This window comes from Muscardinus avellanarius, assembly GCF_963383645.1.
Source record: "Muscardinus avellanarius genome assembly, chromosome: X".
Classification (NCBI taxonomy): domain Eukaryota; kingdom Metazoa; phylum Chordata; class Mammalia; order Rodentia; family Gliridae; genus Muscardinus; species Muscardinus avellanarius.
The window spans coordinates 34,982,206-35,008,086 of record NC_137792.1 but is presented as its reverse complement, the minus strand read 5'-3'; the positions used below and the strand labels follow the sequence as shown (position 1 = coordinate 35,008,086).

The 25,881-nt window shown below is 39.5% G+C and overlaps 1 protein-coding gene across 6 annotated transcripts in view; it reads left to right on the top strand.

The window, feature by feature from the left end:
- Window positions 1–25,881, top strand: part of CASK (calcium/calmodulin dependent serine protein kinase) — a gene marked incomplete at both ends in the record, with an annotated part of 384,129 nt that overhangs the window by 113,334 nt on the left and 244,914 nt on the right. For all 6 annotated transcript variants that reach the window (XM_080718576.1, XM_080718575.1, XM_080718573.1 and 3 more), the window contains one exon: window positions 22,486–22,591. In XM_080718576.1, coding sequence (XP_080574702.1) covers window positions 22,486–22,591 — 106 coding nt within the window. The remainder of the gene's footprint in view (window positions 1–22,485; window positions 22,592–25,881) is intronic.

Here is a 25,881-nt window from a genome sequence, read left to right as displayed (position 1 = left end):
TGATATTTTAGTAATATTTGTAAGCCTCCTAGTGTATACATCCAAACATTTAAGATATTCATATATCTTCTGGGTGTGGTGATGCACAACTGTCATCCCAGTACTTGGGAGGCTGAGACAAGAAGATCGCAGGTTCATTTTTTGGCCAGCCTCAGCAATTTAGCAAGACCCTGGTTCAAACTAAAAAAATAAAATAGGGCTGTAGCATGGAGGTAAAACAGCCCTGATTCAATCCCCAGCAACACACACACAAATACACACACACACACACACAAATACACACACACACACAAATACACACACACACTATAGCATCAGAATATACCATATAGTCTGAATTACTGTAATCAAAAGCTTTGCACCCCTTTATTCCATATATTGCTCCTTTATTCCCTATTTTGCTTTGCTTTGTATCAGGTTTCTCTTCTGCACCTCCCTTCTCTGTACTCTTTTTTCAGTATTTCTTATTTCTCTAATAGCCCCACCTTATAAAGGGCTGAGCCTTTCCTTTCAAGATTCCAGTGATGGGCCTCTGGAGGCACCGGTCCAGACTTCTGAAAGCAGCCCTCCGTGATCCTTTATCACAGGCCTGGGCTTGTCTGCTAGGCAATGTCCTGACGATTTCTAGGTTGGCTTCACTCCAGCTCTGGGGCCTGAATCTCACTTCGCATCTTTGAATTTGCCATCCTTCCTTAAAGTAATGTTGGTTATACCTTGGCTTTCCCTTTTCTTTGCCTGCCTTCCAGTCATGGCCCTGAAGCTGATCTATGGCATTGCCTACTCCTAGTTCTGTTCTGGCCTGCTGCTCTGCTAGTTGCTCTTGAACTGTACCTATAATACCCTCTTCCCTTTCCCCAGCCCCTTTCCCTCCTTGCCTTCTGGCTTTCCCAGTCTCTCTTCACTCTTTACATATTGCCTCACTCTAGAATAACCTTTGTTCCTAAATACACAATTAGAAAGCTAGGAAATGCCTGTCTAGTCTTGTAGGGAAGGAAACTCAGTGAGGTCTATGCTTTCTCAGACATTGGAGGTTGCCACAAGGTTAACTGGCTGAAACAGTGAAGGAGCACAGTTCAAGAAGTGTCATTTCATACATGTAGAGTTGGTAACGTAGCACCTAGTACACTTCTTAAAGCATTTCCTACAGGGAAGACTTCTGAAAAAATACTATGCAAGAAATAGCTCCCGCACACACATGCAAACCTTCTTTAATTCAGAAAATTGATTCCATGTGCACGAAGTCAGCATTTTTGCTCAGCAGGCATCGCAACTAATGACGTTAATGAGACCCATGCTGTATTTTTTAAAAGGAGAGAATAAAAATGGGCAAAACTGAGAATTTTAAAAGGAAATTATTTCCGATGGTCTGTTTGAACATTGTAATTAACCAAGAAATAAAACAAGAAAAAAGACCATTTTAATTGTGGTTTTTAGTACTCCATTAACAGTGGATCAAACATTATATGAATTGGGATCGTTGATGTGGGAGAGCCATCTTTCTTCAGTACAGAGATTTGTATTTATTGCAAAGTACCCCAGACCTGAATGAGTATTACTATTTAGTTAATGCTTTTTAAATGTCTGCTATTGTAGCAAAAGATTTTTAAGATATTATACAGGAGAAAAAACAGTAAATTGGCTAATAAAGTTTAAACAATAAATAAAACAGCCAGAGACTGCTTGCTTTCTTGGCAGTGATAATTTTTGTAGCCCTAACACATTACATCAGCTTTGTTATCCTTGACAAGGAGCTCTATAATTTGCAACATGTAAAATAACTGTTCCGTCCAAAAAGACAGAGCTACTTACAAGGGAAGCTTATCCATGATCCCTGGTTTCGCCTTAGTAAATTTAGTGGGAAAGATGGATTTTCTTGTCCTCAACTGTGCTCTTTTTTCTGTCCTCCGTGCTTTAAGCTTTTTTTATTCTCCTTGATTTTTTTTTGGTGGTATTGGGGCTCCTGGAAACCCTTCTACCTCTGGGCTATACTCCCAGACCTATTTTATATTTTTATTTGGAAGCAGGGTCTCTTAAGCCAGCAATGCTGGCTTCGAACCTGCGCGATCCTCCTGTCTCTGCCTCCCAAGCATGCGCCACCACTCCCGGCTCTCCTTGATTTCTTTACCCCAATATGATGTATGAATATAATGCACCAATACAAAATTATATGTGTGTGTGTGTGTGTGTGTGTGTGTGTGTGTGTGTGTGTATCTCTGTGTAATGGTGGCACCTGTGGAACAAAATGTTTGAACCCAGTCCCAGCAATTCCAGAGGTTAATATGTCATAGGGAATTGGCAGGAGAGTGTGGCCAACTAAGTGTTATGTCTTTAATCATCATAAATATATGGTTTTCCATGGACTATAGAAGGTTTTAGTCTGATTCTTTATATAGTTGAGTTCTACTCAGATCTAAGTATAAGTAATATAAGCATATGATTTTAAAGGTCAAATCATACTACTTCTTTTTACTTTTGAAACCGGGTCTCACTGAGTTGCAAAGGGCCTCACTAAGTAGCTGAGGCTGTCCAAGAACCATGATTCTCCTATCTCCACTTCCCAAATGCTGAGATTATAAGATTAAAAGCCACCATGCCCAGTACTACTACTACTACTACTACTACTACTACTACTACTACTACTTCTTCTTCTTCTTCTTCTTCTTCTTCTTCTTCTTCTTCTTCTTCTTCTTCTTCTTCTTCTTCTTCTTCTTCTTCTTTTTTAAGTGTGTGTGGCACTGGGTATTAAGCTCAGGAGCAATCTACCTCTGAGGTACCTCCCAAGCCTTATTTTCTTTCTTTCTTTCTTTTTTTCTTTCTTTTTTCTTTCTTCGCCCGGTAAGACAGTGTTTCAAAATAAAAAAATACAGGCTGGGCATGGAGGCACACGCTTGTAATACCAGCATTTGGGAGGCTGAGACAGGAGGATTGCAGTTTGCGGACAGCCTCAGCTACTTAGTGAGGCCCTCCACAACTCAGTAAGACCCTGTTTCAAAATAAAGAATAAAAAATAGGGCTGGGGGCATAGCTCAGAGGTAGAATGCCTCTGGGTTTCATCCCTAGTACGAAAGAAAGGAAGAAAGGAAGGGAGGGAGGGAAAGAGAAAGAAAGAAAGAAAGAAAGAAAGAAAGAAAGAAAGAAAGAAAGAAAGAAAGGGAAAGGAAAGACAGTCTTGTTAAGTTGCTGAAGATTGCTAAATTGCTGAGGCTAACCTCCAACCTGCAATCCTCCTGTCTCAGCCATCCAAGTATTAGGATTACAGGTATGCTCTACCATGCCTGGCAAATCATACTTCTAACAACAAAAAAGGAGTTTGTGTCTGAGTTCATTCCAACCTCACCAGTTCATTATCTGAGGCAATCACTTTAAGCATTTCTTGCTGTTTCTTTTGTAACAACATGTGTTTACATCTATTTCCTGTTATTATACTTTTAAGTATCATCAATCACTGTCCTACTGCAATGAAAAGTACTGCACTTTTCATTGTGTTGCTGCTCCCTACCCTTCTTTCTGCTCCCACCTTTTCCCCTTCCCCATTTTTATAATATTATTCATATTTGACTCATTGATATAATCATATTTCTTGTCTTTTTATACCTCGAGTAAGTCGTTAAGTCTTTGACTAATTTTTTGTGTTCTTAAATTGACTTAGTTCTTTGACTGGCTTTTATGTATTATTGCTAATTTATTCCTAGGCTCTCCCACTGACTTGTAGCACTTCTCTTAGTACATTCAATCCCATTAGAAAATTTGTCACATTCACTGTTTGTTTTTACGAAAACTTCATATATCTCATATATATCTTGACCTACTAGACTTTCATCAGGGAAATTCTCTTTGTATTTCATCAGTCCTGTTTCATAGATTTCCTGTAATTTTCTTGTGGTTTTGTTTTTCTTTATTATTTTGCTAGAATATGTGCTCTAGTCACTTCTTAAGAAAAGGTACTTTTTTGTGGTACTGGGGATGGAACCCAGGGGCATTCTTTCTTTGAGCTATACCTCCAGCCCTATTTTTTATTCTTTATTTTTGAAACAGGATTTCACTAAGTTGTAGATGGCCTCACTAAGTAACTGAGGCTGGCCACGAACTTGTGATCCTCCTGTCTCATCCTCTCAAATACTTTGATTACAAGCTTATGCCACCATCCTTGGCTGAAAAGGTATATTTTTTTAGATACTTGAAACTATCATTATTTTTCTCTATAATTTGATAGTTTGGCTGGGTATAGAATTCTAGGGAAGAAGTAATTTCTCTAAATTTTGAAAAAGCATAGCATATGGGTAAAAGTCTATATGGTGAAATGAGACTACTTGAGTTCATATAATGCTCACCAGCTGTGCAACATGGGCATATCAAATAACCTCTCTGTGCCTAAGTTTTCTCATCTAACAATCAGGCATAACATTTTACCTACTTTTAGAATTATTAAGAGGATTAAATGAAAACATGTGTTGTTTGTTTGTATGAAAGTTTTGAAAATACTCTCTTTACCCCAGTACTTTGAAATTGCATGATGATGTCCTTTACTCTCTAAACTTTCCTTCCTATTCCCATCTCTTTGTCAGTTTGATCTACTTTAAGATATTTCCTCAATTTAATCTTCTAATTCTTCTGTTCAAATCTCCTGCTTTGGCTCTCATAGTTTTATTCAGAGGTTTCATATCATTCTTATCTATTTCACAGTAGTATTTTGTGAAATGTTCTTTGTTTATTCAGCAAAAAGCTTCCTTAGAAAAATAAAATTTTCATTGCTTTGTTTTTAGACAATTCTTTTTAGAGGCTTTCCTCTGATGCCTGATGATCCTTAGTTGGTCTCTTATTTTTAAAGGGGAAGTATTCATAGTTGCCTAGAAACTCTGTGTATATGAACAACTTCATCTTAGGTGGTCAGACAAGGACTAAGCCATTTTTTGAGAACCTTACGGATGCCTTTTGTCTGTAGGTCTTTTGTTCTTAATCATGTCAGTTTAACAGACAGGAACCTTCTGATCTTTTCCTTTGAACTAGGAGTGTCTTGAGGGTGAGCTACACAGAGAGAATCTAAGCCTGATTGCACTGGTTCCAGGCACCTGCTAGGAAAAGGGTCTTTATTTTAATATGTTTAAGCACATGAACTTCCCAGTTAACCCAAGCACATTACCTCATTTTGACCTGAGCTCTGAGTCTGGTGTCCAAAATCTCCAAAAGTAAAAGAGTAATGTTCATTAGGTTGAAGATATCTAGGATCAGTTTGCTCCTGTAAAGTTTTAGTCAACTTGTCTGCTCCACCATACACCTGCCCTAACCTTCAAAAATACCTGGTGCTTTCTATTCCCGAAACTTTCTTGGGAATATTTTGATAGGCATATCAGCTGGCTTCTTACTGGTTTGCCTATTACAAGCTTGTTGTGTTACTTCAGCTTCTGCAGAAAGCAGCTGTCAAGAGAGAATTAGATATGCAAGAAATTTATTGAGTAAATTGCCTGTGGGGAAGAATGAATGGGTAGGGAGCCCAAGGAGGCTGAGAGAGCTATCATAGACTATGCATATCTGATTCCTTTGGAGGAGAAAGGAAAGAAAAAAAAAAGGAGAACTGGGTAGGGGAATTCTTGGATTAAGGTGCAGTTTCAAGGATATTTTGCCAAGGCCTATTGTGAGTCCTTGGGATAAAGTCAACCACCAGATCCCCATATCTCACAGTAGTGAGCCTGCATTAGTATTCCTGCTGCTCTTCATCACTAACTGATCAAAGCCTATAGTAAGCATGATATCAATTTGAATGCAGCGATGGATTCATAGTGCTGCACCCAGGTTGTCAGTCCATTGCAGTCCATGCAGTCAGAAATAAGAGGCTTATCTTAAGGATGGCCATATTTGGATTTCAGCTTTCTCTGATCTGCTAAAATTGTCCGTTTACTTACCTATCCAATGTGCTTCTACCACCTCACTCCTATTTTATTTACTTTTATTTTACTGGGTAGAAGTTATGCAATATAAAGCCATTTAAAAATGAACAGCTCAGGTGCATTTTTTACATTCGTAATGTTGTGAAACCAGCAACTCTGTCTTCTCCAAAGCAATTTTTGCCGAAAAGTGTACCCCACAGTAACTAAAAAGCCACTCCTCATGCCCCACAACCTTTCCCCTAGTTCCTGGCAACCACTAGTTTGCTCCCTTGCTCTATGGATTTGTCTTTATGGATATTTCATAAAAATAGAAACATATAACATGTGGCATTTTGTATCTAGTTTCACTCAGCATGATGGTTGTAAGGCTTATTCACATCTTATTCTCTTTATAAGTCTATGCCTTCTTAATGCCTTTACCAAAATATTGTCTGAACTTCATTTGGACATTCATTTGGACCACTGTGTTCCAAAAGAAATATTGGTTCACTTACTCATACAGTTGAATTATGATTTCTTGAATCATTATATGAATTATATATTTATTATATTATATGGTTCTCTGGTCAGTCTTTCCTATAATAATAGTGGCTCCCATTTGGAACTTTGTGCAAGCAGCAAAAGTTAAGGATAAAAACATAAGCAGGGACCAGTTTGCTACGATTTTCATTCTGCTCTTCATTGTGTGGAAGAATTGCAGGGGAGGATAGGAAGGGTAGTACCTATTAAAATCACTGATTGATCTTTGGGCCTCTTTCTGACTGAGTCCAATATAGGTATGAAGCATGGGTCTGCATTCTGTTTTTAAAATAAGTGCTATAGTGATACTCCAAGTAGGCCTATAGATCATGTCTAAGGGGAATAGGTATGAAGCATGGGTCTGCATCCTGTTATTAAAACAAATACGATAGTGATACTCCAAGTAGGCCAATAGATAATGTCTAAGGAGATTAGGGTGTGAATATAGGTAGGGGTAACTATAGTGGGACATGATTGAATTTTATTTTAGAAGTAACCTTTGAGGACAAAAAAAATGAGGCTTTTGGATGTAGAAAAGATAAATGATGGCCTCAACTAAATTCTAAGTAACAAAAGTAGAGAGAAACCAATTTATTAAGTCTTTAAATGCTAGAATAGAGTCAGATAACCTGATTGGTTATATTGGTTATATATGTTGGAATATATTCTACATGGGAGACTTGTCTATTTCCCCCACTTATTTATTTGTTCATTCTTTATATCAGTATGTTTAGCTCCTCCTCTTCGCTCACTTCTGGCATTCTCCTACATATACTGGTGCGCTTAATGGTGTCCCACATTTCTCTAAGGTTCTGTTCAACTTTTTCTTTATCCTTTCTTTGTATTCTGTAGATTGTGTAATCTCTATCAACATATCTTCAAGTTTGCTGATTCGTCTATAGCTCAAATCTCTATTGTTGTCACACCTTCCTTTAATTTCTTAAACATGATTTTCTTGGGCATGTGTGTATATATACATGTACATATACATATATATGTACATTTTTATCCAGAACTGGGGATTGAACCCCAGGGGCATTCTACCTCTGAGCTACACTCCCAGCCCTATTCTTTATTCTTTATTTTATTTATTTATTTTTAAATTTTTTATTGGTGCATTATATTCATACATCATATTGGGGTAAAAAACTTGTGTGTACATACATGTACACATCACTGATTTAACCCCTACCCAATTCCCACCCCACTCCCTCCCCATCCCTCCTTCCCTTATTCATTCTTTCTTTCTTTCTTTCTTTCTTTTTGGTATTTATGGTACTGGGGGTGGAACTCAGAGGCTTTCTACCTCCAGGCTATACTCCCAGACCTATTTTATACTTTACTTGGAAACAGGGTCTTACTAAATTGCTGAAAGCCTCATTAAGTAGCTGAGACTGGCTTTGAACCCATGTGATCCTCCTGTCTCAGCCTCCCAAGAGCAGGGATTACAAGCGTGCGCCACCACACCTGGCTATTCTTTATTTTAAAACAAGGTCTCAATAATTATCTGAGGCTGACTATGAATCTGTGATCCCCCTGTCTCAGCCTCCCAAATCCTAAGATTACAAGTGTATGCCACCACACCCTGCATTATGAATATATATTATATAATTGCTGATTAGAAAGGTCTTTTCTGTTAATTTTTACATCTGGGCAATCTCAAAGGTAGTTTCTCTTTGCTTATTTTCTTTTTCTATATAAGAGGAAGCCTTTTTGCTTTTTACATACCTTCTTTTTATTATAGCATCAGTGGATACCTGTAACCTTCTTCCATTCCACGGCTTGTTGAGGTTTCAGCTACACATTCTATCTCTACCCCAATCCCCCATTAACCCAACTAACCTCCATTGGTGTTACACTGTACTAATTTCTAGCTGATGGCTTCATTTATTTTATTTTTTTACAACGCCCTGGGGTATAAATTGCTCCAGAGTCTGATCCAATTAATGGCAGGCCCCTTGTCAGGAACAGGATTTGCTAGTCTGTGATGCTTGCTATACCTTCCCCTGGGCAGAATCTCTGCACTGCGGAGCAGGAGGTGGAGGAAATGGCGAACTCACTCTTCACTGGTTGTTCCACCCAGATCCTTCTTAAGGCACAGGGGCTTTGTACTATGGAGGAAAGCCTAGCAGAAACTGGCGTCCCCTGCTAGCTCTACTACCAGTCAGTATAAAACTAGGGAGTGTGACATCTGTGAATGCTCACCAGGTGCTGAATGTGCTTTGAAATAGTTCTTCTGCCATAGGATGTTAGAGGACATGGGAGTTGCCGCTTGGCTCAGTCTCATCTCTGTAGCACTCTTGCAACTCAGAGCTACATGGGAAAGGTCTATACCAGTTTCCTCACCTGAATCCTTTGCATTCACCTGGAGTTGAGGGTAGGAGAATGGGTGTTGAAACTGGTTTCTGACACCCACTCAATATAGGCTTTTCTCAGCAAGAAATTCTTGAAAATGAGATCTGCCAGCATTCACCAGCTGCTGAATCCAGCCTTAATAGCTCTTCTACTCCAAGGTGCCCGATCTGCCACAGGGCTGCTGAGCCCCCTTAGAACAGTTGCCTCTGCAAGACAGAGCTGTGGAGGCGTGGGTGCATTCTGCATACAGTCCCTCTCTCCATCGCCACAGTTTCCCATTGTTCTTACCAAGTTTCTGTCGATTTTATTAAGCGAATGCTTCTCAGTGTTGTAAGCCTGTTGATCAATCTCCAGAAACTTTGAATGGTTGTACTTGTCAGTCATGGCTAGCTACATACAGTCAGCCCTGAGTATCTGCAGGTTCTGCATCCAAAGTTTCAAACAATTGTGGTTCAAAAATATTTGGGGCTAAAAATTGCACCTGTACTGAACATGGCTAGACATTTTTTTCGCCTTTATTCCCTAAACAATACAGAATAACAGCTATTTACATAGCATTTACATTGTATTGTAAATCATCTAGAGATTAATTAAGGTGTAGGTTATATGCAAATACTATACTGCTTCATATTAAGAGATTTGAACATCTGCATATTTTGATATCTATGGGAGGATTCTGGAACCATTCCCTCTCAGATACCATGGGAGGGCTTTGTATGTCTCTCTAAGGAAGAAGTTTCTTAACCTCCTCAGACAGCCATTCCAGAGCCCTGCCTTGTCATTGTGTTTGAGTGATTCTGTGTCTTGAAAACTAATTTATATATAATCAGATACTTTAAATTGAAAAGACCAAGATTTTTTAAAGCTATTACAGTTTCATTAATGAGATTTTCTCTGATTGAGCTTTAATCAAGATTCCATGGTTCTGTTTTTTAGAAATAATACAGAAAAATTCTTTACCGATAAAATACATCTTCAGAGTTGAGCATCTGTAGACCCTAGGCATTATGGCAGAGAGTTAAGAGTTTAGCTGCTGGGGCCAGACGTCCTGGGTTTGGATCTTTGCTTTGCAGCTTATTAGTTCTGTGGGTGAGTTACTTAACTGCTCTCTGCCTCAGCTTCTTCATACAATATGAGCATCTTCTGCCTCTTAGGGTAGTTGTTGCTAGAGGCAAATAATCATCTTGTCTGTGTATTATATTCTCAAGACCAATAGCCATAGATCTTGCTGATATTCTAGTTGCCCAACTAGGTATGATATGATCTTTAGTTCCCTCTAGTGGAAGAAAATTAGATATGTGCTCTTTTCATAAAACTGCTTCTGGAATTGCGATCATTTAGCCTAATTACTCCTGGGTAGTTAAAAAAAACCACAAGATCTATTTGTATCAGTGGATTTAAGATATAGTTAAAATTTTCGTGAAACTTTAATCTTAAGAATTCTTTCAAAACAAAGCATTTTGCCAGGCATGGTGGTGCTTATCTGTAATCCCAGTATTTGGGAGGCTACGACAGGAGGATTGCAGAATTGGGGTCAGCACCTTAGCAAAATTCTGCTTCCAAATAAAAATTAAATTGTGGCTGGAGGCGTACCTCAAAGGTAGAATACTCCAGGGTTCAGTTTCTAATACCACAAAAAAATTTTGAGAGCTGTGTGATTTATAATATTAAATAATAGAGAATGAAACTATATAGTGATACAGAAATATCAGACAAAGATTACCTTTGTTTAAAACCAGTGCATTATTATGCCTTTTTGGAGGGTAACTGGAGATTGAACCCAGTGGCATTCTACCTTCGAGCTATACCTCCAGCCCTATTTTTCATTCTTTATTTTGAAACAGAGTCTCACTCAGTAGCTGAGGCTGACCTTGAACCTGTGATCCTCCTGTCTCAGCCTCCCAAGTACTGGGATTACAAGTGTGCTCCACCACACCTAGCCCTGTTATGCTATTTTAAATACACAAATCCAGTGTATTCAGCAGTGGTACTCCCTTGAAGCTTTCCATTTGAAATTATGGTAGTAAAATATATAGAAAAGCATTCATACCCCATTTCTGCAAGGAGATAGCATTTCTTAGTTATTTTCTGAAAAGTCTCTTAGTATGATTATGCCACCGAGAGTAGATTGCCTTGAAATTTGGACATGAATAGTGTCTCCTTCCACATAAGGTGTGAGGTAACAGAGTGTTGGACTGGGGATCAAAAACCTGGGTTCCTCTCGCAAGTGGTACTAGGAATTAGCTATGTGACTTTGGGCATGCCACCAGCCCACCTAGGGGCTCTTTCTCCTCCTGAGTAAAACATGAAGATGGAGGGGAGTGTGTGATGATGGCTCTCTTACTGCCACACACATCTCTTATGCTCTCGGGTTCAGTGAGAAATCAATTTGGATGTGAGAAAGACAATGTGTAATAGACATTGGTCAGACAGGTACTGCATGCTTGATGCTGCCCTCCAGCAGGATTGGCAGGGATCTAAATCTCCAGCAGCCAGATGAGTAGGGCAGTGCTGGGATACCAAGGCTCGTACAGGGACTGTCACTAGATCACAGTGGGGTCTGCCTGTCTTAACCGGGAAGATAGTGAAGAAGAACTTTGAGGCAAAATGTGTGAGTGGGATTTTGATTAATGAGTAGGGTTCATCAGGCAAAGAAAGAAAGAATCACATGGAGTATCAAACAAGGGAACAGCGTTTTTCAGGGCTTATGGGGATGGAGCCAGGGAGGCTGAAGGAAGAAGCACAGGAAAAAGAATGTAGATATTGAAACTCAAAAAAGGAAAAATATGAATTTGCCAGAATTCCAACTATGCTGCCAAATGGGTCTGTGGGCCCTAGTTAAGTTTTTAGGCTTAAAAGCCATTTTTGGAAGACTTCCAAAGCCATATTGATGGATTATAACATCTTGGTGTGTAGAAAGGAACACAGTGAAGGTTTTTGGAATAATATGATAATATGTACATTAGCGTTAAATGATGCTAACACTTTAATGAGTAGAATGAAAAGGAGAAACGGCAGATAAAGAAGCCCATTATGAGATATTTGCTGTGATCCTGACGGAATGGTGAGGGCTGAAACCAGCGTAGTAGCAGAAAGGGGAAGACAGCTTTGACAGGTATGGCAGAACTTGAATGGACAGGGCTTAGCAACCGTGCATAGGAAGTGGGGGCAAAGCAGTGATTGAAGGAAAAATGATGTTGGAAGTCCACAGGCTACACACGCACAGCTATGTGAATTTTGTTGCACTTAATATTAAACCAATGCCATTTTTTCTTTCCTTTTTGGTACTGGAGGTTGAACCCAGAGGCTTCAGTCTCCAGGCTACACCCTCAGCCTTTTTTTTTTCCGGTACTGGGAATGGAACCCAGGGGCATTTTACCTCTAAGAAACACACCCCTAATCCAATTTTTTATTTTTTTTATTTTGAAACAGTCTCGCTGAGTTGCAGAGGGCCTCACTAAGCAGCTAAAGCTGACCATGAACCTGCAATCTTCCTGTCTCAGCCTCCCAAGTACTGGGATTACAAGAGTGCATCATCTCGCCCTGCTTCCCCAGCCACTTTTATTTTGAAGTAGGGTGTTGCTAAATTGTTAAGGATGGCCTCAAATCTGTGGTCTTCCTGCCTCAGCTTCCCAAGCACTAGGATTACAGGTGTGTTGGGATTATAGGTATAAGCCTGACTCCAGTGTCCTTATTATATACTTTGACTGAACCTACTTTTTCCTCAAATATTTTTATAGTCAATCTCAGTTCTTTTGTGTGTGTGTGTGTGTCTGTGGTACTGGAGATGGAATCCAGGGGCTTTTCTACCTCCGGGCTATACTCCAAGACCTATTTTATACTTTATTTGGAAACAGGGTCTCACTAAGTTGCTGAGAGCCTCACTAAGTAGCTGAGGCTGGCTTCGAACCTGTGCGATCCTCCTGTCTCGGCCTCCCAAGTGCGGGAATTACAAGCGTGAGCCACCACGCCCGGCAACTTCAGTTCTTTATGAGCTATATTATATGATTTTCTAAATGAGAAATGTGAAGTAGAAGTAGGTGTTGAACCATGTGGCAGTGTGGTTTGGTAATGAATGTACACATTACCACCTTCTTGTGATTGAATTTCATTTGATAGATATTTGTTATCCACTAAATTTGATTTCTAAAAAAACCGATCAAAGAACAAGAAAACCAAACTTTACTGTGCACATGCTCTGTGCCACACACCGTGACACATCATTTAGGAATCTTTGAGAAAGAATTGCAATCCTACATACTGGTGGTGGTGCTTCCCTCATTCCATTTTACAGATGAGGACATTCCTGTTCATACGTGTAATCTCAGTACTTGGGCGACTGAGACAAGAACCTCAGGTTCGTGGCCAGCCTCAGGAACTTAGTGAGACCCTGTTTCCAAATAAGAAATAAAATAGGGCTCGAGATGTAGTTGTGAGAAAAACAAAAACAAAAATACCACAAAAAAGCAAGAAAAGAAGGTAGATTGATTATAAATATACTTTCCTTAAAGACTAAAGCAATACATTTTCTGGCACTCAGTCTACAACAAATAGGGAAAACTTGTTTTAGCATCATTATTTGGCAGTCACTCCAAAATATATTTATTTTATGTGTGGAAACATGATACTCTAATAAGTAAACAAATTTATATTATGTTGATATTAAGATGAGAAACAGAAAATTAGGCCACATAGAATGTTCCCAAGGGAACTTCCTGTAATTTTTCAAGGAAAGAGAAACGTGCTTTAAGGTATTTCATGCATCTCACAGTAAATTGCTGGGTTTGGGGTAAAGTGGCTAAAATTAGATGAAAGATTGGGGTGTGTGTGTGTGTGTGTGTGTGTGTAATTTTTTTTCAGGTCAGGATGGAACCCAGGGGCATTCGACCTCTGAGCTACACCCCCTGCCCTATTTTATTTTATTCTTTATTTTGAAACAGGGTCTCACTGAGTTGCAGAGGGCCTCACTAAGTAGCCGAGACTGTCTGCAAACTGCGTTCCTCTGGTCTCAGCCTCCCGAATGCTGGGATTACAAGCATGGGCCACCACTCCTGGCTCATATTTTTTTTTATTTTGAAGCATAGTTTTACTAAGTTGCTGAGGCTGGCCTCAAATCTGGTATCCTCTTGTCTCAGCCTCCCTGGTACTGGGATTATAGGTATGCACCACCACACCCCACTATAATATACTTTTTGTGTATGTGTTGTACTGGGGGTGGAACCCAGGGGCTTTTCTACCTCCAGGCTATACTCCCAGACCTGTTTTATACTTTATTTTGAAACAGGGTCTCACTAAGTTGCTGAGAGCCTCACTAAGTAGCTGAGGCTGGCTTCGAACTTGTGCAATCCTCCTGTCTCAGCTTCTCAAGTGCTGGGATTACAAGCATGCGCCACCATGCCCGGCTATAATATACATTTTTAAATCTAAGAAATGGTGATTCTCCAGAGCTGGACATGGTGGTGCACTCTTGTAATTCCAGTGCTTGGTAGGGCTGAGACGGGAGGATCCCAGCTTCAAAGCTAGCCTCAGCAATTTAGTGAGGCCATTTGCAATTTAGTGAGACCCTATTTCAAAATAAAAAATGAAATAGCTCAGAGGTAAAACCCACTGGGTTCAATCCCCAGTACCACAAAAAGAATAAAAGAAAGAAATCATAATCCTCAAAGCTGTGCCCTTTTTACTAGGGTGTGAAAAGAAGCACTAGCTCCTGTCTTCCCAGTCCAAATAGTGGCCTGGTAGCCACCAGGAGGAATGATTGTCTCTCCTGACCCTCACCTTAGGACATTAGTATCTAGATCACTTGTTTAGGCCTTTACACTTCCCTTTAATTTTCCTACAAAATATTTCGAGGCAAAGCACTCACTACTTAACAGATTTTTTAAATGGTTTCTGTCTTCGAATATGTTAAAATTGCTAATTCAGACAGCTACTACATTTTCAGCTTAAGTATTGTAGTTCCTAATTTTGTAGAAAAAGTTTATTACAGGAGTAGAACAGTGTATTAGTTAATTAAATTTTTATTAAAGCTAGGAGAAGTACAGCTGTTTCAGGACTCTCTTGTTTCCCTTAACCCAGAGTTTCACTATGCACCATTGTTGGTGATTCCACGTTGGGGCAAACATTTTCTAATAGTATTCTTTGAAGGCTTCTGATTGAATTTGAAAATATTAAGCCTACAAGGTGACCAGGCATGGTGGTGCACATCTGAATTTCCAGAGGATTGCAAGTCTGGGGACAACCTCAGCAATTTAGCAAGACTCTCAAGCTACCTAGTGAAAAGACCCTGTTTTGAACAAAAAATAAAAAGGAGCTAGGGATATAGCTCAGAGATAGAACAGACCTGGGTTCAATCCCCAGTATCACACACCGCAACACACACACACACACACACACACACACACACACACATACGCAATTAAGACTACAAGGCAAGCTATGTCTAACTAACACCTTCTGGTTAGCAACTGTCTCTTGATATAAATCTTGGATTTTTTTCAGTAAAACAATAAATAAAATAAAGAAATCCTGGTTGGATTTTTTTCAGTAAAACAATAAATAAAATAAAGAAATCCTGGTTGAGCCATGAATCTACAGGATTGCCCATATCCCTGATTTCGAATTATCTATTCAAACAACTAGCTTATTTTTTATCAGTACTTTTCAAAGTAAGCATCATACATTGGTACTGACTTTATTTTACTATAAATTTGTTTTATTCTATTTCATGAGGTTCTGCTGACAAAAGGCTTCTGTGGCTTGATGGGGAAACCCGTGTTTTTAAAGAAAACTTCATTAATTATTTCACTATGCCACAGAGAACTTGGATCTTGGTCATTCATTTATATTTTGAAAGAAACCACAGATTGCTTTCTGGAGAGCATGATGGCCTTGTTGGCAGTATTTCCTGCACTAGCCTCATACTGAAGAAAGGATTGGGGGGAAGTAGGTAGCAAGGAAGTCTCTCCTGGCATGGGTCCTTTGTGAGATCCGCAACTACCAGGAAACACAAATAGAAGGGAAATCTACATCCCACAATTAGGTTAGTGTGAAGCACCAGGAATATGAATAACGTTCTTTTAAACTTTGAAATATTTGTTGAATTTATTTTTTATTGCAGTAACTTTTTTCTTTTGCATTTTAAGCTATGTTTGCACAATGAAGTGAACCTAAGTATACAGTTCAATGAGTTTTTATTATTGTTGTCAGTTTTATTTTTTGTACTGGGGGTTGAACCCAGGGACAGTCTCCCTCCGAACTACACTTCCAGCCCTTTGTATTTTTTGCTTTAAAACAGTGTCTTGCTAAATTGCCAAAGCTGGCCTCCAGTCTGTAATTCTCCTTTCTCAGCCTCCCAAATACTGGAACTACCCACATGTGCCACCATGTCCAGCCCTTTTTATTTTGAAACAAATTCTCACTAAGTTGCCCAGCTGGCCTAAAACTTGTGATTCTCCTGCCTCAGCCTCCCACGTTGCTAGGTCTGTATGTATCACCACGCCCAGCCAGTTCAATAAGTTTTATCAAACATAGGTATTTTAGCATCCTACAAAGACAAAGTGCCCTCATGCTTCCAACATATGTATTTATGTATTTTTAAGACTTTAATTCTGAAAAACAGTTTAAGCATAAACTAGTATTTTTAATTTTCTTTTATAAAATAAGGAGTGCCATTCTGAAGTAGGTGACCAGTTTTTAGCATAACCATATGGCCTGATTTATCTCCCCCGTCTTTGCCTTACGTTTTCCAAGTTGAAAAGTGATAGAGGAATTTTGCCTTCTAGGTGAATTTAGAACATTGTATTTCTATTATGATCATGCATGAAATATGATCTCAATAATAGTCATTCATATATTTGAGAAAAACTTGTAATACTGGAATTTTATTTGGTTTACAGTTTAGTCACCTCTGCCTTCTTTTATCTATGTGATTAACATCTTTCTGTTTTGAGAGTCCCCAAACAGACTTTTCAACAGATTCATGGTTGAGTAAGTCCTTGAATAGAAGACTCAGAGCTATATCTTTTTAAGAGACACAATTTGGTCTCTTTTTAATCTAATGTTGGCTCTTGTCCACAAATGGCTTTTTCAGCAAATGCTTTTCTTTCAGGACATTTTAACATCTCAAGATAAATATTAGTAGAGATCATTGAATTGGTCACCTGGAATCTTTATTAATATCTTATGAATAAGCTCAATGATTTGTGGTACTTCAATATTTATTAGGAATAGCCAATTTAAAAAGGTTTTTAAAAGTCCATACAAAATAAATGGCAGGCTAGGTAATTATTTACCAACTCATCCTAATGAAAAACAAAACAGAAGACAAGAAGTACTCACAGTAATTGGCTTTATTTTACAACTGATAGCCATTTATACTGAATTTAGCGTAAGTTTGATATTCAACAGGGCAAGCTGCTGTAATATATTCATTAAACTTATCAGAACTGAAAACTCTTTGGGAAATATATTACCAAAATCCCATTAATTCGTAAATGCTTAATGCGGTTAAGATTGATTTCTAATTAATACACACGTTGGCCTATTTAAGAAAAAATTTTACATCCATCGAACATTCTCAATTAATGGTATGCTGCTTCCTTTCTTTTTCTACCTGTCAGATGATTTTTTTAGGCCATAGGATTAAAATTAAGGAGATGCAAGAATACAAGGAAATTAGAAGCTGCTTGGATTTCTAAAGTATATAGTAATGATAATAAAATGCGTAAAAGATTAAAAAAAGTAATGAGTTTGTAGTTAACCCAAATGGTTGTGTGGGCCTGTCCAAGTCTCAGGTCATCACTAGTTGAAAAAGTCAACTTTCTTGCTTTATAGGAACATAACCTCATTAAAGACAACCTGACCAGTACTATCTATCACCAAATGTGGCCGAGATCTTTAGTCTTCAAATTGACTACTAGATAAAAGTAGAAGCCAGTGTGGCCAGTATGTGGAAAGCAGAGACAGAAAGATCACAGGTTCAAGGACAGCCTCAGAAATGTAGTGAGGTTTCCCTGCAACCTCTTAAGACCCCATTTCAAAACAAAAAATAAAGTATTGGCGGTGTAGCTCAGAGGTAGAATGCCCCTGAGTTCAATTCCCAGTATAAGCAAAAACAAACAAACAAACAAAAAGATAAAGGTGGAACTCAACGACAGAATGACTTGTTAGACTTGTTACTGTAATCCTTCCAAAGTTTTGCTTGGATCCCTTTATTAAAATCTGTAATAGTGCCGGGCATTATGGCACACAGTGTAATCCCAGCATTCGGGAGGCGGAGACCGGAGGATTGTGGTTTGCGGACAGCCTCAGCTACTTAACAGAGCCCTTCTCAACTCAATGAAACCCTGTTTCAAAAAAATAAAAACGCAGCCGGGCATGGTGGCACATGCTTGTAATCCTAGCACTTGGGAGGCTGAGACAGGAGGATCACATGGGTTCGAAGCCAGCTTATTTTTCTGTAAAATGGAGATAGATATATATGTCTCATAGGGTGATTACAGTCATTAAATAAGAACTTAGAGAGGGGTACTTTAAAATAATAGATACTGTGCAGTAAACTCTCGAATATTTCACTGCATAGTCAAGTGATAAGATCTACAAAGTGATTCAATAAATTTTGAAGCATACAAACGGCTGATACAATGGTTGTTGACTATTTGGTAAATTAAGCAAAACAAAACAATTAAAAGCTGTTCTATTAAATATGCGGCATTTCCCTCGGCGCACACAGATACACGGGGAGTCCAATATGGATGCCATAAGCCTTTATTAGTCCCCACCCCCACGAGAGAGGGCTCCCGCGGGAGTGGGAGAGCGGATGAGCGAGGGAGTGCAAGTCTGTCTGTGTCCCTGTGTCCCGCAGAAAGGGGATCCCTCCTTTTTTAGGAGGGGAGCTGTCCCCCTACCCGTGGGAAACACGGAACTCTCCTGCGAGGTCCTCTTATGGGGCGGGTCCTTCCTGCCTCCCGGCTTCCGCCCCCTGCACCCTGGGACTTAAACCTAACAAAAGCTATATAACAAATGAAGGATTTAAACTAATAATAGTTGGAAAACTCCAGTCTTAGTTATTAAATCATAGATTGGGGTGATTAAAAGAAGCTGTTGAGTTTTCTTTGGTAGAATTTTTGTTTGTTTTTGTAGGGGGGGCACAAGGAATAGAACTCAAGAGTATTTACCTCTGAGCTATACCCCCCACTCTGTGTGTGTGTGTGTGTGTGTGTGTGTGTGTGTGTGTGTGTGTGTGTGTGTGTGTTTTACTGGAGATTGAATCTAGGGACATTCTACCTCTGAGCTATATCCCAACCCTATTTTTTTATTTTGAAACAGGATCTTGCTAGATTGATGAGAGTCTCACTACTTGCTGAGGCTGCGATCCTCTTTTCTCAGACCCCAAGTACTGTGATTACAAGCATGTGCCACCATACCCTGTTCTGTGGAAGTATTTTTGAAAAACACATATTTGACTTTATATTCTTTTTTCAGTGATGGACTTGCAAATATCTGCATAAGAATTGCAGAGTAACTCACAATCAGGAAAAGATAAGAATTAGAACAGATCAATTTACCTAAAGCTACATAATTTCAGTTTAGTAGCCTTGGCTGTGTGTGGCTATTGCACACTTAAAATACTGCTAGAATAAATTGAGATATGACATATGTCTACAACATAGACTGGACATTGAAGAGGCCCTCAGCAACTTAGTGAGACCCTATTTTGAAAAAAATTGAAATAAAATAAGGCTAGAGGTGTAGCTCAGAGATAGAATGCCCCTGGGTTCAATCCCAAGTACCACACATACACACACACAAAAAAAAACCTATTTTCTTTCTTTTTTTTTGTATGGTATCAAGGATCAAACCAGGGGCATTCTATCTCTGAACTATACCCTCAGCCCTTTCTATTTATTTTTGTTTGTTTGTTTTGAAACAAGTACTCACTAAGTTGCTGAGGATGGCTTTTTAATCTACTATGCTCCTTTCTCAGCCTCCCAAGTACTGGGAGTACAGGCTTGTGCTACCATGCCCAGCTATTATCTCCTTTCACATTCCTTCTTATTCCTCCTGATGAGATGATTAAAGACAAATATTAGCTTTAGTGTGTTATGTCAGCATGAACTTCATGTCTATATATCTATATATACACATATATTTAATTCAGATTCACATTTAAAAACAATCATTTCAGGTTCAGTCTTAGAATCTATAGGTAAAATAAACATATATGTATTTTTTTAAATTTTGATTTATTTGGGCTGTTTAATTGATACTTGAATAATGGAAAACACTAACATAATTATCCGAACTGTAAGCCACCTTTTACATCATGGTCCCTCACATTCCAAATCTATTTTTGTGTTGTCAGTTTTGTGCTATTCAGTCAGTCCCTGAAATGTCAGAGCCAGCGACATTTCAATCACTTTAGTCCTTTAAGGCAGCGGGCTTCCAGCAATTTGCCATTGTTTTTAGAGTGGGTGGGTGATAAGACTAGACCAAGAACTTGTTCAGCTGTTCACCAAGTAGAACTGTGTGACTCGTTGGGGGAGAGGGAGGGAGGGTGTCTTTATTCGTCACATGGCAAATGGTGACTGTAGGAGCTGAAGCAACTGTAATTATATGCAAGGGGCAAAATCAAAAATAAACTGAAAGGAGATCAGTTTTCATTGTGGTGAACACTTAATCTGTTTACTTCATGCATCCAATGTTAGAGCATTGAGTTAGAATCGCTTTTGATGAGAACAGAGACGAGCGGAAAGAGAGTAACGTGAAAACAGAAGGTATGTAAGGGTGACTTCTAATAAAATGAGAAGCTAGAGGTAAACATAAAAGCGGGCAATGAAACACCTAAGCTATTCATAGAATCAGGAGGCAGATCATTCTTGAAAAGAGAAAGAGAGAGAGGAAAGAAACTGCATAGGCATCTGATTGATGTTGTCGGGCTCAGTCTGCCCTCCAGCACACTTGTTCCAAGCCTTCCTGGTTGGTTATGACTTCCCTGCACAAACCCCACAGCTGCTTCATACCCTTCTCTCCTGCAGGGCCTTCCCAACTGCTTTGGGACATAGAAGCATTTTTTCCTATGCCTCTAATCTCCTTTGCAGTGAACTCTGAGCCCCTAGCTCACATTGGACCCTTTAAGCCCCATATGCTCCACTTCTCATGGCCCTCTCAAGTCAGCTTCACATTTTAATCTTACCATGGCCCTTTGATACCAATGTGATAGACTCTGCGGGTGCCACATCACCTAGCATCATCTCCATTTGACTGGCTGCAAGGAAGCCACTTGTAGAAGTTAGCAGGCAACCTGCAGGTGGCTGAAATGAAGTCAGGACCAGCACCAAGTGTTCTGACTTCACATCCCCTCGGCTTTTTGTCACTGCCACTTAGAACACACAGAATGCTGCCTTTACCACCTCAGTGAACACAGGCAAGCACAGCCTTCTTCCACCCTGCCCTTCCTTTTCCCCTGCCAGATTCTTCAACTCCAGTCATGTCCAATCCCCTAGCATAGCTAGCAGGTGGGCTGCTGACATTGGAGGTCAGGCAGGCCAAGGATCAGAGCCTATCCCATAATGAACCTACCTCACAAGGTGGTTGGGATGTTCAGTGACAGGGACTGTATTAAGTGCCTAGCCCAGTGAGAGGCATGGTAACTTTGAATTTATTGTTAGACAATTGTCTCCTGCATACTGACTTTGACCCTGACCTCTGGACAGAAGTTGATCCAGCCCAGAATGCACATGACCTTTTCTGGCTGAAGCTTATGGCCCTTTCTCAGCTTTAAGTCTTCTCCAAACGACATATACCTTTATTTCCCCTATTCCTTTGACTTCCTTAATCCCTTATTATTGATTCCTCCTTTCTGGTGGTTTCTTTTTTGTCTAATTTACTGCCTTTTTCTCTTCACCCTACCCTTATGTAAGTAGGTCTTCTGAGCTTCTGTCTGTAACGATTGCTTTTGTGGATAAGACTGAGTTGAATTAATAAATCAGAAAGGAACTCATGTTACCCTTTTGGTATGTGCAGTAAATCCTTAGCCTTGGCTCTTCCTTATTTTTCTTCCTCCTTTCAAATATAAAAACAAGCTGGGTGTGATGGTGCACACCCCTATTAGCAGTACTTCAGAGGCTAAGACAGGAGGATTGCAGGTTCAAGGACAGGTTCAGCAACTTAACGAAACTCTCAGCAACCTAGTAAGACCCCGTTTCAAAACAAAAAATAAAAAGGCCTGGGAGTATAGCTTGGAGGTAGAATGCCCCTGGGCTCAATCTTCAGTAATAAAATAAAACAAAAATATGAAAACATTACACTGAACTAAATAGATAATTCATTCTTATCTGACTTAAGGAAAACTTAGAAAAAGAAACTGCTAACTGAGATATCTACTTACAGATCAAAGAAGAATTATAAATTTGGGACTGAAACTTGACTGCAAGAGTTTGGGGAAAGGGATATTTATCTTTTGTGCAAAATCTTTCTTTGTACTAAGAAGTATAGACATTTCTTATTAATGAGAGGTGGCTCTTAAAATGTATATGTCTAAACTGATGAAAAGTTATATTGTCTACGATTTGAAAGGGTAGAAGTTAAGCTTAATTTCAGCGGGGGATTTCATCTCTTTAGCTAGAGAAGTCTTCATGTTACCATAGATCACATCCATTCATTCATCATTCACTCTAATTGACTTTTGTTCCTACCTAATGAAGTATGTTGTATGTTTGTTTTGCAGATCTAAAGCGGGAAGCCAGTATCTGTCATATGCTGAAACATCCACACATTGTAGAGTTATTGGAGACATATAGCTCAGATGGAATGCTTTACATGGTTTTTGAATTGTGAGTGTATATTTTATTTCTTAAGGAGTAAAGTCATAGCACTGGTGGTTTTAGAAAATGCTGACACCTTTCTCTTGAAGTTTAATGATAGTTGTGAACTCACCTATTTGGAAAGACACAAAGTCACAGGAAAACAAGGATGGATCTCATCTTAAGGTTCAGAATGGTAAAGGAAGCAAAAACTGGGCATATTCAGTTAACCTCACTGCTTTCAGCTCACTTCAGAAAAGAGGCTCTAAAATGTGTAGTTCTGACCAAAGGAGGCCTAGAGAAGAGGAGCGCTGGCCTCTAAATAGCAAGTCTTCTCCGGCAACTCAAAATGAGTAATAGCGCACTTATAATTTTGATAGTTGACACTGGATTGGCAAATGAGGGAAATTCTACAACTTCTGTGTATCTTGATTTCAGTAAGATATTTGGCATATTGCTCACAGGATTTTTACGAATGAGATAGAGAAACATGAGCTAAGGAGAGTAAAACTAAGTAGTCCATAGTTAGTTGGATTACTTTCCAAAGAGATTGTCTAAAGCTAATGGGACAGGGTTTTGTCTTCACCTTATTCTATTCAAAGTTAGTCAATGACTGATTGCTTCATAGCAAATGACCCCAAACTTAGTGGCTTAAAACAACATGCTTGTATTCTCTCAGTTTCGTGTGTCAGGAACATGAGCCCAACGCATCCAGATCCTCTGGTTGTGGATCTTTCACGAGGCAGTAGGCAAGGGGTGGACCAAAGTCACTTTTCAGGCTCCACTGGGGTTTGGATCTGCTTCCAAGCTCACTCACATGGTTGTTGGCAGTCGTCACTTCCTTTGTGGCCATTGGACTAAGGGCCTCAGTTCCTTGAGAGCTGCTGGCTCCAGGTGTTCCTTGGTTCCTTGTCACATGGGCCTTTCCATAGAGCAGTATAGCCACTGGCTTCATCAATGCAAGTAAGTTGGAAGGACGGATGGAGGGAGGAAAGAAGGAGAGAGAAAGAAAGAGAAGGAGGCAGGCAAATCATAGTCCTATAACCAAATCTCCCAAAGTACACACCATCACTTTTGCTATATCCCATTATTTAGGAACAAGTCAGTAAATCCAGCCCATACACCAAAGCCTGAGTCCCAGGAGATGGCAGTCTCTAGGAGGCATTTCACAACCCCCCACCCACACACAAACTGAGGCAGCTAACACACTAGCTATCAAAATTCAAACACGTCTTACAAGTTTATAGCCAAGGAGCTGAAACAAAGAAAATGAAATTTGCCAGGTGTGGTGGCTCACGCTTGTAATCCCCGCGCTTGGGAGGTGGAGACAGGAGGATTGTACAGGTTCGAAGCCAGCCGCGCTGGCTTAAGAGACCCTGTTTCCAAATAAAAATAATATAAAAAATAGGTCTGGGAGTGTAGCCTGGAGGTAGAAGGGTTTCCAGGAACCCCAGTACCACCAAAAAAAAATGAAATTTAAGATGATTTAATAGAAATCCCTTCCTTCTAACACATAGATGTAAGATCAGTGTGAATTTAGTTTGTGACTTTTTATATGAAGAAGATGTTAACATTTGAGTAGTTTGCAACAGCTTAAAAGCCCTGCATGGCAGACGAGGGTTACATGAATAAGAAGTACATCATAGTCTTTTCAATGAAGCTGCATTCTCACTGGAGTGCATACTGCTCATTCTCCCTGCAGTGTTCGTAGTATGCAAGACCCAGGAATATTTCCAGAAGGGGATAACCAAAATGAAAAGGGCCTGGGAATTATTCCAGAGAGTAATGGCCTTCAAGATCTTTGCTGGAAACCTGCTAAAAGAATTTTGAAAAACTTAGGCACCCTGCTCATGGATTTTTAAGTTGAGCTATAAAAACTTTTAGGGCAGGGCAGGATATCAAATGCCCCTGAGTTCCATCCCCAGACCCACAAAAAAAAACTTTTATTGTAAGACTATCATCCTCAGTGCCTTGAATATTCTCTTAAATACATTTCCTTTGCCACTGAAGAGCTGCACATTTATCTCATTCACTTTATGGGAAATGTCTGCTCTGTGACCTACATGGCAAGGCTGGTCCTTGTTGTCAAATCACTCAGCCAAATCAGACTCACTTTCTGTCACACAGAAAAAAATCTGACTTCATTTTTCAAATAAAATTAGAGTGTTAATCGACATCTCAGTGACAGTCATCTTACAATTGATTTCAGATTCTAAAATAGATCAGGCTTTGCCATGAACATGTTGTCTGCATGAAATAAAGGGACACCTCTTTTTCTTTCTAAAACCCTTTCCTTCGTTTAGAGGGTATCTCCCTCCAGCAGGGGCCATTATTTCCAGACTGAGGCTAGATAGGCTTTACAGTAGAGGGGAGCAGTTGGCCCTTTGAGATGGCTGATTCTTGATGGGGAGATATGAAAGGAAAACCACAGACTTGTTATCAGACAGGCTATGTCAAAGCAAATGAAGATAGGAAAACTGATTGTCTTAAAATATACCAGTTCACATGTTCTCTGAAAAAAAAAAAAAAAAACTTTGGGTATTCTCAGTTATACCCAAACCCCCCAGGTCAAAGACCCCTGGGGGGGTCTTTGTTTTTTGAAGAAGAGTTTTTGTTGTTTTGTTTTGTTTTGTTGGTTCTGGGGATTGAACCCAGGGGCCTTCTACAGAGGTAGAACTACACTCTCAGCCCTTTTTATTTTTATTTATTTTTTTGACACAGGATCTCACTAAATTGTGGATGGTCTTTCTAAATTTCTGAGACTGGTCTCAAAACTACAATCCTGTCTCAGCCTCCCAAGCACTAGGACTATAGATAGGTGTGCATCACCGTGCCCAGCTGGAAGAGCTCTTGAAATGACTGGAGACTTTATTTACCTATGAACGGATTGATCTTTTTATTCTGCTGAGAGTCTCCAGAGCAGAAGGCCATAGATAGGCCATAATCAGCATCTCAAGTTATTTGAAAGATCATGATGTAAATGGTTCTATGCTTGTTTGGTGTAGCATGGTAGACCATGACTAGAATCAGCAAGTGGCAGATTCTAAATGGCCTCCCGATGTCCCTTCCAATTTTAAGATATTATAGTTTTTTCTCTTTTGTGGTACTGGGGATTGAACCCAGGGACATTCTACCTCTGAGCTACACACCCAGCCCTATTTTATTTTGTATTTTGTGATAACCTGTGATCCTCCTGTCTCAGCCTCCCAAGTACTACGATTAAAGGCATGCACCACTGTGCCCAGCTAAGATATTATAATTCTTTAAAAATAGTTTTTCTCATTTGATTTTATTCTCTATTCAAGAAATCTATTTCTGTC